The 17,964-nt window shown below is 42.0% G+C and overlaps 1 protein-coding gene across 1 annotated transcript; it reads left to right on the forward strand.

Moving 5' to 3' along the window:
- The first annotated feature begins 8,292 nt into the window (after nucleotides 1–8,292).
- Nucleotides 8,293–17,285, forward strand: Mmp8 (matrix metallopeptidase 8). Its single transcript, XM_032910800.1, has 10 exons — nucleotides 8,293–8,403; nucleotides 10,143–10,381; nucleotides 11,052–11,200; nucleotides 11,281–11,406; nucleotides 12,787–12,948; nucleotides 14,461–14,578; nucleotides 15,110–15,243; nucleotides 15,734–15,887; nucleotides 16,945–17,048; nucleotides 17,182–17,285. Exons 1-10 carry the CDS (start codon nucleotides 8,293–8,295, stop codon nucleotides 17,283–17,285), a joined length of 1,401 nt encoding a protein of 466 aa, XP_032766691.1.
- The last annotated feature ends 679 nt before the right edge of the window (nucleotides 17,286–17,964 follow it).

A 17,964-nucleotide genomic window follows, 5' to 3' on the forward strand; every position in this document is an offset into this window, starting at 1 on the left:
CTCCACTCGAGTGGATGGTCACCGTGGAAGTGGTGGGAAAGGGGAAATCCTACCTCTCTGCTGACACCATCTGGTTTTTTCCCTCTTTGTCTATTGTCTGTCCTTGGTGCACCAAGCTGTCCCTGTATGTCAGTTTATGTCTGTGGTTTTTGTTTCTTGTTGCTTAAATGTTTTATGTTTCATGTTCAAAAGAAAAAATGGTAAAAACTTTATCTGCTGGTCGTTCACATCTTGATTTGGTTTTAACTCGTTTCAAAAAGGAACAAATGAATAAAAAGCAGTTTCAATCGGCCTTTAGAGCCCTGCACCTGTAGCTAGGAGCATAGGTCAGCTGGAGAAGCTGCCCGGGGGTGAGCGTCTACATGAGCTGATCTTAAAGGCGCCAGCAGCTCCTCAGCTTCTTTGGTACAAGAGCTGATAGCTGTTTCTCTTAGAAAAATCCCTGACTTATTATTTGACTCAACAGGTGACAAGGTGCTTCTCTTAAAATCATAGCTAAAAAGGTAAAAATGGTGCTTGGTCTAAATATTAAAGATATGTGTAGCCACTTCAATTTTGTTTCTCATTGGTTTTAAATGTATAAATATGCTCTACTTGCCTTGGTCATGGATTGTTGGCTTTCAAGTTATTGGATATGGTTAAAAAGGTATAATATTGGTAACAGAAAGTTGACGTAAAGCTGGTAATTTGGATGAAGTCATTCTAGACAACATGTGGCATGAGCCAACCTAGGGAAACAGGTCTAAATTGAGATAATATTTTTATGGAATTCTTATTCTAGAAACCAGGCTTCTAAAAGAATTTAGGACAATGTCTCTTTGTTGAGGTACTGGAGACTACACCATCGTGCATTCATATGTAGGAATTGGCAGTCAAACTTTGTAACATGAAGGATAGACTCGGTGTCTTAGAGACTAGATTTTGGAGACTAGATTGTTGGAAGTTGAGTTTTGCTTTCCAAAGTTGTGGTTTGCCTGAAGTTATCTGTATTTTGATGCTAATTCCACTGCCCCAAGAACAGCTGCCTAGTCAGTACTCAGAACTCAGGTGACTTTCCAAAACTGTGGCTGTGCTCTGGTGTTACAAGGAGAACTGAAAGATTGTGATTAAGGATTGCCAGTGTTACATTGACTAACTCAAACTTATTTGTAATTAAGAAAAATCAAACAGGTAGAGATTGTTACAGGATTTACAAAGGATTGATGAGGTTTTAGAACTTGTGAGAGCATTACAGCCAGTTTGTTTACTCCAACTGCCATTTCAAGATAGATTTAGAGGATTGATTTTGAGTTTTCTTTTCTTGAGCTTGCTTATAATTTTAGAGAGCCCATAAAGTGATATCATTAAGAATGGCTAATAGCCTTATATTATGTAATGTTGTTGCTTCTTCAATGTAAGAAGTTAGAACTTTAAATCTTTCAGTGTATATGGAAAATTTTACTACAAACCTTTGCTCTCAAAATGAGCTTTAATATTTGGGGAGTAGCTGTTGCACTACTCCAGAAAAGAATATTTGAAGCTAATTTTAAGCTTCTAAAGATATGTTAATTGGCTAAGTATCTCACCTTGCCAGAGGACTTAGGTCTTTGTTATCCACATTGGAGATAAAGAATTGTCGGCTAGAGTCATGGAAATATGTTAAAAAGAAACCTGGTGAAACATACCTTATTCCAAACAGCAATCAAATTGGTTATTACAAAATACTGATATTTGGCCTATTAGATATACAAATTTTTCAGGCAAAATTGATAATTTTACTCTTTACATGCTTTTGTATTTACTGTACATTTGTACATACAACCCATAGGAAATGCGCTTAGTGTATTTATAGGTGGTTCATGTAATGAAAAGGCTACATGTATGATTGGATCACTTGTTTATTCTCTTGAGTTTCTGTTGCTTCAACACAGATTATTAAATTCCGTGGTTTAGCCACTGTTTTTAAATCAAGCTTTCAATTCATATACTGACAGCCAATGTGTGGCTTGTGGTTTCACAATTGATTAAAAAGTTTTCCTTTTTTTTTAGATACTACTAACCCTTAAATTTTACAATTAGTTAATGCCTTATTGGAGACAAGTTTTCTACATGAAATCAGTGAGTGATGATTTCAGTGTGAATGTCTGACAACTCACTGTCCTTTGAGTGCTCTGGCTCAGACAACTAAACAAAACCATAGCCCAGCTCTTTAAAATGGAGTTTTTTAATGGAGTTGATATGAAAAGAGGAAGACTCCATTTGCCTACTTTCAATTCCCAGCCTCACCCTGCCAGCTCAGGGATTTCTAGTACGACTAAATCTAGACAATATTTACAGGTTTTGACATTTCTAATTAATGCTTATGTTTAGCTAAATAAAGTTTGTGAGGTGCTAGAGAGATGGCTTAGTGGTTAAGAACACTAAATACTGTTCCTTTATAGGCCATTTAAGAACTCAAACTAGATTGCCTAGACTCCTTAACAAGGGAGGACAATGATACCAGACAGATTATAGGCCTTACATAGGAACAATTAGTCAAAAAATCTCATTCTTTATATATCCAAAACAATAATGCTAGAGACAATAATTTGGTATGCAAGTCAATTTATAAATACAAGTGCTCAGTGTCCTCAATTTAATCCTCGAGAACTTACCTTAATAAATAATATCTTTACTATATCTTAATAAATAAAAAGCGGGAGTTATCCCTGTATGCTAAATAATGCTCCTTTTATTTCAATTTTATAATTTGGGTGCCAAGGAACCCTTGAGTGTTTATGGCACCCTACAACTAGGCATACTTCTGCCTAGGTGAAATAGAAAGATCCACATATTGACATGATCCTGTCCAGATATTTTATATGGGGAAGAGGGAATGTTTGTGTTTTTTCTACAGGATGCTACAAGAGTGTGCCAGCTGCCTGAGTGGCTGGTGAGACTTGCTGATCCTGGTTGCATAAAGATTCAGCTCTCCTGGTTCGGGTCCCTGGAGTCATTCCTCTGCCCTGAGAGGAAGATGGAAGATTCCCCCTCATCGTTGGTCATCACAGAGATTTTGGCGTTGCTGCAGTCAGTGTTACCGCTGCGTGTGTCCTGTCCCACTGTGGCCTGCTCTCTGACCCTCTGTGCACTGCTGCTTGCTGGAGAAGACTGGACTCCAGCCATTGCTGCTCCCCTCATTCCCTTGGTGACTCTTGCTGCCTTACTGGTGTTGTCATCTTGCAGTCTATAGCTTCACAGGAATGCCACCTGCGTAAAGCTGCTGTGGACTGGGGACCTCTGTCCTGGTTATACAGATCTCAGACATGGTTCCATTGCCTGCTGGTTGTTCCAGAAAAGAATGGCTGATCCTGAACTGTCCTGGGAAAGACCTTGTTACTTTCGCTGCTATTGTAGCAGCCATTTACTGCTATAGCCATTGTGTCTACAGTGTCTGGAGTTACCCTCCCCCATTCTATTGTTAGACAAGCACAGTGGGTGAACTTTCTGGAGTAGTTGCTAACAATTAGGAATTTAAATTTTATTATAGGAGTGGCTTGACTACGGCCCTTGGTGGTAACAGCTGATGAGAACCAGATGAGGTGCCCACTACTTATCGGGAGTGGCTCTGTTTGGTGCAGCCCTATGCTGTGGATTAGTGTTCATGCTATGGTTGGTTTGCAAACTCAGATCTCAACAGAAATGTGACAAGGTTGTTGTCACTCAAGCACTTGTGGCCATTGAACAAGGGGCCTCCCCTGAAATTTATCCTCAAAAATTAGCCGGTATCTGAGTTCTCTGCTCTTGCACCCCATGGATCTGTGGATCCATTGCACTGGGATGAGAGAGACTCAATGATTCTTTGATCAGCCCTTCTACATCGCTGAGGTTTCCTCATTGCACGCGATAGGGTGATCATGATTTCCCCACTAACTCATTTTCTGGCTGGCCTCTTTTTAGAGTTTGCCCTAGGTCATTTAACAGTTACTGTCACACAGCACTGCGGTATCCAGAGATGGGCAACTTTCCTCATGCACAGTACATGGGGCCCGGTGGTGATAGGGTTACCCTTCGACGGATAAGGCTGTGACATAGAGGAACGAACTAAGACAGGAGCCACAGCAGATGGACATAACTGCAGAGACCTAGACCAGCCTAGACAATAATTTATTGTTATTAATAAAACAATAAGGGGGAGATGTAGAGGGCCGCAATAACATTCGCCACCACAAGATGGCGCTGGCTTCCACTGCGCCCCACGTGGAAAGCCGGGATAGCTTTCGCCATTACAAGATGGCGCTGGCCTCCGCCGCGCCAGCCGACTTCCTTTCAGGAAGTTAACTGTGTGCGCATGTGCAAGAGTGCCTTCGTGCCAGGTCTTTGCCCACTCCGGGGCGTGCCTAATGAGATCATGGGTAAGCAACCAATCAGGTGTGGATGCACCACGCTAGGGTGTATATAAGCCGCGCCATGCTGGCACCCCGGCCCCCTCTCTCTTTAAGAAATAATAAGCATTATGGCTACAGAAGGATTCGTGTGTCCCCGCGTTTGCTTGCTGGCGAGACGATAGCGCGGGACACTTCCTCCCTGCACGGCCTTTGTCTGGTATTTCATCACAACTCAGCACACAACTGGAGAACAGCACCCAAGCCAGAGAAACAACAATAAGGCCATCTGTCACGTGACCTATTTTAGCCAATGCCAAGCATCACAACTCCTAGCTGTCACATGAGCAGCCTAAGCAGGAACACAAATGCGAAGGACAAAGGTTCTATTCTAGATGAATTCTCAAGGAAAATCCCCTGGCAATAGAAAGAGAGAGGAGAATGGAGGTTCCACTATGGCTTGAAAGTGGGGGTGACACAGAGGAAGGCAGTCCTTTGGGTCTATCTAGTCTGGTTGTGACACTTTACACCAGTGGGAACTCTTCAGCATGAACAGTCATAGGATTCTGGGATTCTAGAAGCAAACAGCCTGCCATCTCCTCCACCCTATGGATTACCGGGCTTTGGCAGGAACCCCTTGAGGGCCACCATCATGTGGTAGCACTAAGAGAACCAGAGGAGGACCAGAGACAAGGATATAAAATCATAATGAAACCCAACATGTGTATCAACTAAAAATGAGAGAGGGAAGGAACGAGGGAGAGAAGGATGGATGGAGGGAGGAAGAGAGAGAGAGAGAAAGAGAGAGAGAGAGAGAGAGAGAGAGAGAGAGAGAGAGAGAGAGAGAGAGAGAGAGAGATCAGTTCCTAGCTTATTTCTGCCAGGCAGTTTATGGAAACTAGAATGTCTCTTCCCAAACATAGGTTATAGAAACTGTGCATCTCCCACTTTCCCCTTGGAGCTGGCCACAGAGAAATTCTCTGGTAAGACCTTCTTATTCCAAAGAAGTCCTGCCCCATAGCCCAGAGACAGGTAGTGCACAGCAGGACAAGAGGAGCCTGGACTGAGCTTGATCTGTTAGTATTCCTGCCTATGCAAAAAAGTACCCATTAGATTTTTAGAATATCTCATTTTATAAACATTAAAAATATGTGAGATATATTTTAAAAAGACACAAAGGAGGGGGGAAAAGACGTGTGCCTGTGCGAGCATAAAGAGTCGTGTGCCTTGCTTCGCTCCCCTCTCTGTCTGTCCCTTCACCTGGTAATATCCTTCATGACAACTCAGTAAACGAGAGAGGGAAAGGAGGAGAGGAGAGGACAGCAGGGGAAGAGAAGAGAGCACCAGAGAAAGGGAGGGAATGAGGGGAAATGGGAAGGGTAGTGATAACCCCTGTGGCCAGCAGGGGTCAGCACCCAATAGCCAGAAAACAAGATGCTTGCAAGGACTCCTCATAGAAATAAAACTGCATTTGCCCCCAGTGTCGGGGATTGTTGGGGGTGGGGGTGGTAATGGGGGGTAGATGGGGAGAGGAACACCCATATAGAAGGGGAAGGGGAGGGGTGAGGTGGCTAATGGACAGGAAACCAGGAAAGGGAATAACATTTGAAATGTAAATAAATACCCACTTTAATAAAAATAGGGGGAAAAGAAATAAAAATGCATTTTCCTTCATCTCCCATCAAATAATACTAGTGTCTGCGCCTGCTCCCAGCTACTTCTTGTACAAGCCTCCACCTGACACCTTTATCACCATGCCTTAGCTTTTCCATTCAACCTACAATCGTGTTTCCTTAATTCGACAGCTTAAAAAAACTGAAGCTTCTCTTCCCAATGGATGCCTTACTGTAAGCCTTCACTCCTGTTTCTTTCCATTCTGCACCCTGTGGATTTAGTCCAAATAGTTGTGATCCCCCAGGTTGTTCTTTAACTGAGGTATTTGCTGATCTTCCTGGATTTGCTATTTATTTGTTACAGCTGGATCATAAAATTTTTGTAAATAACTACTGTGCATACATGGTTTTCCAGAAGTAATTTGCAAATTCTACTGCTCCAGAGTCAATGTGGCATAAATGATTGACCACAATAGTGTTGGTTTCAGAAAGAGCTGAAGTTCTCTCATTTCCATGTACAGCTTTGTTAATTTCTACAAAAGAAGGAAGGAAGGAAGGAAGGAAGGAAGGAAGGAAGGAAGGAAGGAAGGAAGGAAGGAAGGAAGGTTCTCCTGGAGACACCTGGGAACCCTGTGGAGACACCCAGATAATGAACTTTGACCTCAGGCCCAACTCTAGAATTCTGCCATGTCTCGAGGAGTAAGGCAAACAGTGGAGTCCATTTGGAATGGGATGGAAGACGGTAGAAGGAACGCATGGTTAGGTGCTTCCTTTTAAGCTCAGACCTCCAAATGCAGCCTCTGCTTCTCCTTTGCTGTGTTCATCACAAATTGAAAATATTCTTGACCTCATATGTTCTAAACACTTTTGTAAAATACATTTTTTAAAAAAATCCCTTTTCAAAGTTGATTTTAGGGGCTGAGAGTAAAACATAGTCTGTGAACTACTTTATGTCATTCAAGGATGAAGACAGGAGTTAGATCCTCAGAGCCCATGTGAAGACAGGCAGGCAAGAAGAGAGATGGTGCCCTGTGTCACCACAGTGTCTGGAAGTCCTCACATACCCACTAGCACTCTGGGAATGTGTGAGACATCTATATCGTTCTCTCCCTTGTCCTCTTGTCCCTGAATCTAGGACAACGTTTTCCACTTGCTGTGAGCCTACCGCTACTGATGGTCCTGTCTGGATTCAAATAGCAGGTTGATGAACTAGACCCTGGTATAGGATGGGCTCTGTCGCTCTCACCATACCCATAGGCTCAAGTCCTCTACAAAGTGAGCATGTGCCTCTCTCTCCTGGGTCTTCCAGCTTCTGTTTTTCCTGCAAAATGATAGCAATAGCATGTTGCTCCAAAGGCTGTGTGAGAATGAGGGATTTAGTTGACAATAAAATGTTTGAAACATTGTAAATACAACAGTTTTTGTCTTAAATATTCCTATCATTGTCCTTTCTCTGGAAAAATACACCTTACAGATAGTGAATGTTTTAATACATCTATGGCAAAGTCATGTCCTACAGAAGCTGCTGTTTAGGTACGTATATGCACATATGCAGTTAAAAGTGAATGTTCATGGTTTTGGGGGGGGGGCAGGTCAAAGGAAAATCTTGGGCACCATTCCCTAAGTGCTATAATGTGGGATTTGTTTGTTTGTTTTGTGACAGGGTCTCTAACCAGCCTGGAACTTACCAAATAGACTAGGCTGTCTGGTCAACAAGCCACAGATATCTCCTGTCTGTCTCAGACCAGTACTGAGATTACACTTATGTACCAACCACTAAGTTCAGTTCTTTACCTGCATGCAAATGCAGACCTCATGCTGGTGTGGTAAGCACTTTTCTGACCAAGCCGCCATCTCCAGATGTTGCTTTTGGTGCCTGCTTTGTGACAAGACACTTTGGTACACATGGTCAGGCAGCAGTAGTGGATTAGAAGCAGAGGTCTTACAGGTGTGCATTTGTCCCCAAGGTGATCAATGACTAGTCTTAAAATATTTCCCTGGTTAACTAGTACAACTTCCTTATTACAAACACACAGAAATTGGAAGCCTGTAACCCCAGCGCCAGGCACCTCGCCCTGTCGGTTTGCAAGAGTAGCGACCCATCTTGTTTCGCTGAATGACTCCCCCACTCCTAGGTTCCAAATCACATTCTAACATTGCGGAAGTGTTCAGTGCGGTTAACTACGTTGCTTCACACCGCTGAGGCAGCAGTTGCTCAAGATGCAGCTTTATAAGGGGCCAGATAAGAGCAGTGATTGGCAGGGAATGCGGTGAGCTTCAGGGCACTCGCCAGAGGAGCAAGGGAAGGCAGGAGAGGTTGTCTTGGAAGATAGATCATGCTTCACCTGAAGACACTTCCATTTCTGTTCTTCCTCCACACACAGCTTGCCGCAGCCCTCCCATTGCCTCCAGAACACCTGGAAGAGAAAAATATGAAAACTGCTGAGGTAAATGAGCTGTCAATCGCAGGTGACTTTCTGATGGCTACGGAATTCAGAGGGTGGCTTTCCCTTTTAAGTCTGGAAGGCCAGAAAGAGATTCTCTGGATGGCTTTGCTGAGCTCAGCATTACCTTCTGGGACTTGGAAGACTGCGTGTGGGCAAGGCCTGTCTCTGGAAAATGTAGACATGAATACAGCTGGGTGCTTTAAAGCCTGAGGGACACTACAGTCAGGCCGGCTGTAGCTGGGGCCCTTTCAGGGAGAATATTTTACTTATAAAGTGAACTGAGTTTCTTAGCTAATGTTTTTCTCTTTCAGTAACCCTGTAACCCAGTTGTTCCATGCTCTACGGGTCAATGCTAGACTGATAGAATGCTTGCTGGTATCCCAACACTAAAAAAGGGGAGGTCCAATTATGACCTGCCAACTGCTTTCTGTATGGAAATTTTCTGCAGTCAAAAATACTACTATATATAGAAGATAGAATGGAAATGGGGATTATAATTAATTAAAATTAACGCATTGTATAATCAGATTTTCCCAGAACTGTTTATTAAATTTTGGAAGCATCATAAAGGCAGAGCTGATCGCAACTCTCTAGTTTTATTGTATTAAAAAAGGCCAGGCTTTTTATGCAGAGAATGGGATCACCAACTCTTTGTTCATAATTTTCTTAGTACTGAAATTTCCAGAAGCATCATTATTGCTCTTTTTTCTCATGGTCATTTTTGTGACAGGCACAGAAGCCCCTAAATTCACACTGAGGGTGGGCTGGGTTTACTCTGCAGACATCACTCTTCCAAGCGTCACAGTATCTATGAGGGAAAGCTCGGTTTCTCCATGTTGGAGACAAAGGGCTGTGCTGGGATTTGCCCTAAGCTGTAGCATCCAAAAGTTCAAGCTTTGCTCCCTGTCACCTCCAAAGAACTGGGAAGTCACATCCGGTGCACAGTATGAACACATAGGCTACATATGGCAAGGTAAAGAGAACTTACCCTTGATTAGCAAGTCAACACTTGTGAATGGCGGTGGCTTCCAAGATCTTATCTTGATGAGTGAGATGCTGCTGTTGCCCCAAACATTTTTAAATGACCAGTTCTCATTTGAGACCCACTGCAATAAGCCAGGACCTGAACTGTCACTTTCCCCTTGCTTCTTGGTCCCACCATTTCTTTGTGAGGGTGATTAAACCCTCTCTCCATTTAGTGAATGAGTATTTTTAAGCAAAGAAGTCCTCATTTTTACACCTTAACAGATGCAAAAACAATAATAACCCAAAGTCAATGCTAATTAAAAAATAATAATAAGTCATAGATGGTGCTGACTGTATAGTAGCAGTTTGTACGTGACTTGGATTCATTCTTCCCCTTTTGTAAGACTTCTGCTTTTTATGCAAAAGTCATTAGATCTCGCTGAATGCAGAGAACGTTCTATAAGCATTGCTCTTTCAAAGTCAATCTGCAAGTTATTTAATTAAATGCATTTATTTTCATGAGTGTGGGAGGGTATTGCATGCCACAGTGCACATGTGGTGGTCAGAAAACAACTTGTACGAGTCATCTCTCACCTCTACCATGTGGGTGGTGAGGATCAATCTTGGCTTGTCAGGTTTGACCCAGTGAGCCATCACACTGTCCCAAACCACAATTTCTGTTATTGTCCCTTGTCTGTCAGGTCGTGGTTTATACTCTATGGCATCTTAGAAAGAATGCACAGCAAGTACTCTGATGTGTTTGTTTTTATCAGAATTACCTACGAAAATTCTACCACTTACCAAGCAATCAGTTCCGGTCTGCAAGGAATGCCACTATGATTGCCGAGAAGCTTAAGGAGATGCAGCGCTTCTTCGGCTTGCCCGAGACAGGGAAGCCAGATGCAGCTACAATAGAGATAATGGAAAAGCCTCGCTGTGGAGTGCCTGACTCTGGTGATTTCTTGCTGACTCCGGGAAGCCCCAAGTGGACACACACTAACCTGACCTACAGGTGACATTCCTAGAGTCTGAGGATTCATCCACCCAGCTAGTGACTGACAGTCTGTGAGACCTCAGACATTGTTGCAGAACTTGAAAGTCCCTAGAGGCAATGGACAAATAAACACCCTGCCCTCACTGAATGTGACTAAGTAGAATGTGAGCTGCAAGTTAGCTCGAGACTGAGAAAGCAGGGAGCCCCAGGTTCTTTCAACCCTAAAGCTTACCACATTGTTTCTGTTCAGCAATCTAAAAAGACTATGGCACCATGAGACTGTCTCTTCTGGTCAGTCACCTTTAAGTCCAAGAGGCTTAACCATCGCTGAAGAGAATCTAGCTCTCTTCTGTATATCTTGGTAATAGCAGTAATATCATTCAGTTTCTCTGTTGTCTAATGTTTAACCCACTAACTACCTGCTTCCAGTGTATTTAATTTCCTCAGCCACTTATGAGGGAGATCGTACTGTGTCATCATCTTATGAACAGAGACACTGAGGCTTAAAGACAAGTAGTTATTTGTACAGACTCCAGTCTGTCTTCAGCCCTGAGATGTTCGCTCCTCTGATGCTCTGTCCTAGTGGTAGTGCATTGCATAAGTGACTTACTCCAAAATGGAGAGACTGAGTAGTCCAAAGGGGTTGATAATAACAGCAAACTGTTCTTGCTCCTTCTCACTTTCAAAGGATTATAAACCACACCCCACAGATGTCAAAGGCTGAAGTGAAAACAGAAATCGAGAAAGCTTTTAAAATCTGGAGTGTGCCATCAACCCTGACCTTCACTGAGACCTTAGAGGGAGAAGCAGACATCAACATTGCTTTCGTCTCAAGAGGTTGGCTCAAAGCAATTTGGCTTTCTCTAGCTAACCTGAGGTCTTAGACAAAGACCCAACCACAAACCATCTCGTTTCAGACCATGGTGACAATTCTCCATTTGATGGACCCAATGGAATCCTTGCCCATGCCTTTCAACCAGGCCGGGGTATTGGAGGAGATGCACATTTTGATTCAGAAGAAACATGGACTCACGATTCCAACAGTAAGTGGGTCACTGTTAGAGTCACATGAAGTTTCTAAATTCGTCTTCTCCATCTTAGAGTCAGCATGTGTATTTATGAATTCACATCCACTCACATGACTGTAGAATTTAAACTCACAAATCAATCATTTATACTTTTTGCGACTTAAAGATAAATCACCTTAAGAGTTTGTTGCTGTTGTTGTTGCTGCTGTTGCTGCTGTTGCTGCTGCTGCTGTTGTTGTTGTTGTTGTTGTTTTAATCAGAAGCTAATGTTGGCCTTATTTCCCACCACAGTGCCTAAATCCATGTGCACTACTGTCATGGAAGAAATGAAACAAAATAGCTGGTGAACTAAAGAAACCCACTTCCTTAGCTGTTTAAGGGGCTGGAAAGACAGGAGCTAAAGTTCTTAATGCATCTTCACATGGCAGAAGGATGAGGGAAACCAAAATAAATGACACTGAAACCCCTTGACCTTCTCACCTCAGTGTCTACCCAGACCATTCACCTCCCAGTATTTTTTCACTCAAGATTAACTTTCTAACACATGATTTCTAAGAGAAGCATTTAAATTTTAGCAGACAAGAAGATGAACATTGAAGACCACAGCCAAACCCTGCCTGGGTCCTGGTTGTTCAGACAAGGCTGGGTTGAGGAGGACCACACTCATTTAGTTACATATGTTCTTTGACAGCTTGCACTCCCAATGGCTATCCTTTAGTTCCTCCACCCCTGAGTTTAACGTTTGACATGGTCTGATCTTCATATCTTTCACAAAAGTTGAAGTACTAGGGTTCATGAGAAAAGGTAGTCTGTTCAAAGAGCAGCCTCGTTCTTGCTTCTAGCAGCCTAACTTCCTTGACTTCCTTCTCAGCAATGTGTGTCTGTGCAACAAGACACCCTTGCAGGAGCCTCCTGACAAGAAGGGCTGGGCTGCCTGAGGAGAAGAGAGGAGGCAAGGGCAGTGTATTTAGATCCATGCTCAGTCAGCCTTTTGTCTGAGCCGCTGCACTGAGAGTCAGGCTCTTCTCTGACTCTTCCATTGAGACTCTGCCAATGAGCCCGAGGGCCAGTCAGGATGTGAGCACAAGAGAAATAGAATTCTTCCGTCCTGAGATCCACAGCTCTGCCACCATTTCACTAACCCATCACATTCTTAAAATGGAGTTGGAATAAAGACAGATTTTATTAGTCTCTTGAGACTTGAGAAGCTTGTATCTCCTACCTTGATGCCTCCTAATTGCTGTCCTTTAGGTGCCTGAAGAGAAAAGGAAAAAGATGAATATATGAATGTTTTCTTCCTGGTCAGTTTTGGCCTCAAGGTCACATCCTTTGAGGTCATATTTTTACCACCTGTGGAACCAGATAGAGCATCCATCATCTATTCTTTCCTTTCAGATTACAACCTGTTTCTCGTGGCTGCTCATGAATTTGGACATTCCTTGGGACTCTCTCACTCCACTGATCCTGGTGCCTTGATGTACCCAAACTATGCTTACAGGGAACCCAGCACCTATTCACTACCTCAAGATGATATCAATGGAATTCAGACAATCTATGGTAAGGGAGGTCATGTGGACAACATGGTAGAGCATAATAGGACTTGAGAATTGGCCACAAGCATCTCTCCTTTGGAGTCTCTGTGTTTTATCCTCAAAGGAAGCTCAAATTAATTTCTTAAAGTTGCCAGTAATGCCTACAGTGTTGGCAAGAGAGAGCCTGAGCTGCTAATGTGATTTTGCTACATCTTGGTTTTTAGTTATTAGATGTCTATTTCTGCCCTAAAGTAAACATTAAAGGACAGGCCTGTGGACTCATATCTGTAATATTAGCATTCAGGAGTCTGAGGCAGGTGAACCAGAAATCTGAGTGAAGCTTAAACTACATGGTGAGATTTGGTCTCAAGAAAAGAAAGAGGAAAAGGAAAAAGAGATGGAGAGAAGGATAGAAGAGAGAAAGGAAGGAAGGAAGGAAGGAAGGAAGGAAGGAAGGAAGGAGAGAGAGAGAGAAAGATGAAGAAAAAGGAGAGAGAGAGAAAGAAAGAACGAAAGAAAGAAAGGAAGGAAGGAAGGAAGGAAGGAAGGAAGGAAGGAAGGAAGGAAAAGAAAGAGGGAGGGGAAGAAGGGATGGAGGAAAGGAAGGAGAGAGAAAGGGAGGAAGGAGAGAAGACAAGAGGGAAGACTTAGGAAAATGGATAGAGGTACTTCTCTAAATGATGGGAACATTTTCCTCCTCCATTTTTAAGCTTTCCAATTTTATGTATTCTGAAAAGACATGATTATCCATTTTCATAGAGCAACTCTCCTTCCAGAATCATTTGTGAAAGAATTCTTCACATAGATCCCTAAGCAGACATGTGTAAGGCCTGTCAAGAATGTCCACTGAAGTATAAGAATAAGGAACCTCACTCAAATCCCCAACTCCCCAACACATGCCAGCAACCATTTCCTTTGTTGTCCAATGTTCCCAGTTCCATTGATGCTCCAGCATTCCTAAGTGACAAGTACAATCCTTAGTTCCATGATAAGAAAATGCATAAAGATGTAAATTATTGTGTATTTATTTAATATTTTGAAACATTTTCTCACTCTGTGTCCAGACTAGTCTCAAACCTACAATCCTCCTGTCTTACTATCCAGTGCTGAGATTACAAAGCCTGTGCTGCCATGTCCAGCTAAAAATGTCAATTTTTATAGAAAAGAAACTGAGGTAGATTTATGCTATTGTGTAAAAGACTAATGTAGCTCTATCATTGCATTTGGATGTTAGTGAAGAACAAGGAAGTGGATTCTCAATGACCAAAAGGCAGAAAGAAGAAACAGGAAATAAAAGAGTGACTTAGAAGTTAAAGGAAGCATCAGATTCAAATGATTTTTCAGCTTAAGTAAAAGCCATCACTACTCTCGTGAACAGGCCAAGCCTTTAAAAGGATCATATGCACAGAGTCTGCTGTGTCTTGTGGAATCAGCTAGTCACTTTTTCTTCATGAAAAGACCCTCTGCCTTCCTACGTATTTGAAGCACATCAAAAGCATCATAGTAATTCTACTTATTAAATAATTTTGTTTCCCAGGACCTTCAGACAACCCTGTCCAACCTACTGGACCCAGCACGCCCACAGCCTGTGACCCCCACCTGAGATTTGATGCTGCCACCACACTCCGTGGGGAGATTTACTTCTTTAAAGACAAGTATAAAATTGAGCTGTCCTTCCTTTGTACATGTCTGTGTGTCGGACCTTAAAACTGGCTTCTAATGAAACACATCACTCAGCTTTTTTTTGACCCAATACATAGGCATCTCCTTGGGATTCTTAGTGTTCTCTGGATGTCATGAACTATCCAGAGGGTGGGGGACTAAAGCATCAAACATCCACCAGCATCTCCGTTGTGGTCAGAGTCTTTCAGCATTGGTCCTATTAATCGCTGAAAGACCTAACCTTCTTAGGTTTGTCAGGGTAAAGAGAGGGCAAGATGCCAACTGGGATCTAAACCGTCAAGGGCTCACCAAATGGACACCACTACCAGAAACTAGGGTCCTACAAGAATCCTGCATGTTACACATTTATAGACTGCAGGAATATGCAAGGGTCATTTCTAGCCAAGAATCACAAAAACCTAACAGCTCTCTGTCTCTTCCTATCTCTGTCCCTGTCCCTGTCCTTCTCCATCTCCCCACTCCCCTCTGTCTGTCTCTGCATGTGTGTTCTTGTGTCCCTTTAGGTACTTCTGGAGACGGCATCCTCAGCTGAGAACAGTTGACCTCAACTTCATATCTCTGTTCTGGCCCTTCCTACCTAATGATCTTCAGGCTGCTTATGAAGACTTTGATAGAGACCTAGTTTTCTTATTTAAAGGTAACACCCTACCATCTCCTCCTCCTCCTTCTGTTCTTCCTGAAGGGCGGGGCAGGACTTCTCTTTGTCCCACAGCACTTTCAGAAGGGACAAGTCAGGAAGAGCATGGTGCTAGTGAGGCTTGGGCCCCACCATGGTCACCAACAACTGAGTGAAATTTGCACAGTCTGAACCCTCATTTAGGTCTTAATATTGTCCTCAATAAATGAACTGCATGAGACAATCTTCAACATTTCTCTGCCCTCATCCTAGACATGATCTTCTAAAATACCTCAAGGCTGTGATTTAATTTTTGTACAGAAGTCACATCAGGCAAGACCTCTAGTTTGGGAACCATGAATATCAAGCTGTAACATTTGACGTTTTCAGGTTCAGGGAGGAACTATTAGTACTATTATCACTGCACTCAGAACTCCACTGTGACGCCCTTGTCTTTCTCAGATTAACAAAGGAAGAGCTTTGTTAAGGATTTTCTCTTAATTGTTGGCAGGCAGACAGTACTGGGCTCTAAGTGCCTATGACCTGCAGCAAGGTTACCCCAGAGATATATCCAACTATGGATTCCCAAGGACTGTCCAAGCCATTGATGCAGCTGTTTCCTATAACGGGAAGACATACTTCTTCGTAAACAACCAATGCTGGAGGTGATATGTATGAATGAGTTTTTTTCATTAAAATTGAAATGTGTATTTCTCTGCTCTATGTACAAAACATCAATGTAGATATCTGAAGGCTTAAATCTACACAATCTTTTGACCTCTTAGTAAGAATGTAGTCTTTATCACAGAGTGTTGTTGCCATGAATTTTAAATTTTTTTTAAAGATTTATTCATTTATTATATATAAGTACACTGTAGCTGTCATCAGATACATCAGAAGAGGGCATCGGATCTCTTTACAGATGGTTGTGAGCCACCATGTGGTTGCTGGGAATTGAACTCAGGACCTCTGGAAGAGTAGTCGGGTGCTCTTAACCTCTGAGCCATCTCTCCAGCTAAATTTTTGTTTTTATCACATAAGACACCAACACGAATGTGCTAAGGATTCCACATTATGAGCTCTTTCACACCTTCATAATGCTCTAGGGTGAGATATGGGAAAGAAGTAAGTTGATTCTTACTATGAGTTGAAATCTGATATCCCCAAATGAATTTTTCCCACATCATTTACAGAATTTGGTGCACAAGAGAAATTTATTAAAATATGAAAACAAGGGAGGAATTAATTATCTGTAGGGAGGAAGAGGACAGGTGGGTGGACTAAAAGGGAGGACAATGGAGACATGAATATAAATAAACAATGCATCTATGTGGGAAAGTGTAATAATGAAGCCCATTACTTTATGTGCTAAGAAAAATATTAATAAATGCATTTATTTTCATTATATACACATGCACATAAACATAATTATGCTCATTTTACCAGTTAAGTAAACTATTTAGAAAATTTAGGCTTTAGTTTTGGGAAATAACCCCTTCATCAGTAATCAGAACGCTGTTTTAAAATCAATGGCATTTCTCTATTTTCTAAACAAAATACCCTTAGGTAGAGAGGTTAAGAATTCCAAATCTCAGCCAATTGGACACAGTGAAGATTTAGTGTGAACATGTGTAAGAAAGTACTTCATGACTTATACAAATTAAAAGAAAATTTTCATAGTGTATATTGTTTTTAAATCATGTGATATTTTGTTCCCCTTAGATACGACAATCAAAGAAGATCCATGGATCCAGGTTACCCCACTAGCATAGCAAGTGTGTTCCCAGGAATAAACTGTAGAATTGATGCAGTTTTCCTGCAGGATTGTAAGTTGGTGGGGGGAGTTTACAAAATTCTTTAAAACTTTAAAATAATACATTTGCTTTTCTATATCCCATTTGGTTTATTTGGTGAGAGCTGAGATCCATAAGCTAACTTGTATATGTCTCTTTCTTACAGCCTTCTTCCTCTTCTTCAGTGGACCACAATATTTTGCATTTAATCTTGTCAGTCGCAGAGTCACTAGAGTTGCAAGAAGCAATTTATGGCTTAACTGCCCATAGAGTGGAGCAAAGTCAAATGTCCTTATATCTACCCTATGAATACAAAAGGGAAGCTCAGTCTATATATTCATCCCATGTGTCTTGTTCAGACCTCCCTCAGTTGTAACTAATGCTGCAGCCCTCCTCGAAGAACCAGCGTTTGTAATCTTTCATTCCCAGCTGTGGCTGACTCCTTCTGCACATTCCATCCCTGGTTAGTGAACGCATCACAAAGAGAACAAGCCATTCATCAGTTTAATCTTCGCTATTTCATTATCTGCTCTTATGCCTTCTAAACCTCCTGTTTTATTACTTGCTTGTTTAGCTTCAAATGTTCCTACATCTCTTCAAACATGGAACCTAGCCTTGGATTTTCATTATGCATGAGGATTATAAACACACAAAGATTATCCCCTCATCTGTACAGAAAAATGTGCTGTTACTTCCTCCCTTGGAAATATATGAAAAATATTTATTGTGGATTGAATCATGCCCTTCCACATGCCAGGAGAAAAAATGCATTAACTCCAGCTGTTTATCTAGAACCAGAGTCTTGAAGACATAATAAATTAGGTGTAAATGACAAGATAGCTTTAAACAGGATTAGGATGAACCTTAAGCCCATACATCTGTTCTTATAAAATGGGGCGAGGGATGTGGATGTCACTCAGAGATAAAGCATTTGATTAACATGTTTTAT

The sequence above is a fragment of the Rattus rattus genome, chromosome 8, assembly GCF_011064425.1.
Source record: "Rattus rattus isolate New Zealand chromosome 8, Rrattus_CSIRO_v1, whole genome shotgun sequence".
Taxonomy (NCBI): domain Eukaryota; kingdom Metazoa; phylum Chordata; class Mammalia; order Rodentia; family Muridae; genus Rattus; species Rattus rattus.

Bases quoted from the DNA above. Each gene is read 5' to 3' on its own strand.
- Mmp8 (XM_032910800.1), top strand. From the start codon at position 8,293: ATGCTTCACCTGAAGACACTTCCATTTCTGTTCTTCCTCCACACACAG. The intron at 11,201-11,280 runs GTTGGCTCAAAG...ATCTCGTTTCAG, and splicing joins CATTGCTTTCGTCTCAAGAG to ACCATGGTGACAATTCTCCA. The intron at 12,949-14,460 runs GTAAGGGAGGTC...TTTGTTTCCCAG, and splicing joins TGGAATTCAGACAATCTATG to GACCTTCAGACAACCCTGTC.